General features: G+C 50.4%; 1 protein-coding gene across 1 annotated transcript; it reads left to right on the top strand.

The window, feature by feature from the left end:
• The first annotated feature begins 54 nt into the window (after positions 1 to 54).
• Positions 55 to 463, top strand: LOC109509429 (GDNF family receptor alpha-2-like). The gene has a single exon (XM_019859280.1). It carries the CDS (start codon positions 188 to 190, stop codon positions 461 to 463), a length of 276 nt encoding a protein of 91 aa, XP_019714839.1. The 5' UTR covers positions 55 to 187.
• The last annotated feature ends 328 nt before the right edge of the window (positions 464 to 791 follow it).

Genomic DNA, 791 nt, shown 5'->3' on the forward strand with positions numbered 1-791 from the left:
CTTGAATTTGCACACTACAAAAAACCCAAAACGTAATTCCACAAACAATTCTTGTCTCCCTGTAGATGAAACCGTGAGTTCCTGGGACAGCTCCTCGGCTTTGTCCGTGGTGTTGGCCGACGGGCACCCCGGGTCCGAAGTGGCCGGGACGCCATCGGAATGGGTGGACTGCATCCAAGCGAGTGACATGTGCAACCAGAACCCACACTGCAGCTCTCGGTACCGTGTGATGCGCCAGTGTTTGGTGGGCAAGGAGAAGGAAGCCATGCTGGACAACAACCAGGAGTGCCGAGCGGCCCTGCGGGTGCTGCTGGTCAGCCCGCTCTTCGACTGCCGCTGCAAGAGGGGCATGAAGAAGGAGCTGCAGTGTCTTCAAAACTACTGGACCATCCACATGGGACTCAATGAAGGTAGGGGGCACGTGGTTTCACTGAGTCAAGCACCGTTTCCCAACCTCGATTGAGCCAAGGCACATGTCGAAAAATCCCGCAAAAACTAAAAATGTCACGATGGCAACATTTGCGACTGTTTCTGTGGACACAAATGGTTGGATGATTGGCAACAGATTTATTGTATCTCCTGCCATCTACGAGAAGAGCATTTTCATTGTCCTGCCTGTCACTATACATCACCGGCATAGATTGCTCAACAAAGACACATTATCTGTAGCAGTATAAAACAATTCATCCGTCATCTTCATGACTGAGTAGAGCCCGAGTTGGACTCTATGACTTATGATTGACTTCTGCTTCTCGTAATCGCAATCATTTGGGCCAGTTTGTCTTCATGCT

The sequence above is a fragment of the Hippocampus comes genome, unplaced genomic scaffold (genome assembly GCF_001891065.2).
Source record: "Hippocampus comes isolate QL1 unplaced genomic scaffold, H_comes_QL1_v1.1 C16896396, whole genome shotgun sequence".
Classification (NCBI taxonomy): Eukaryota; Metazoa; Chordata; class Actinopteri; order Syngnathiformes; family Syngnathidae; genus Hippocampus; species Hippocampus comes.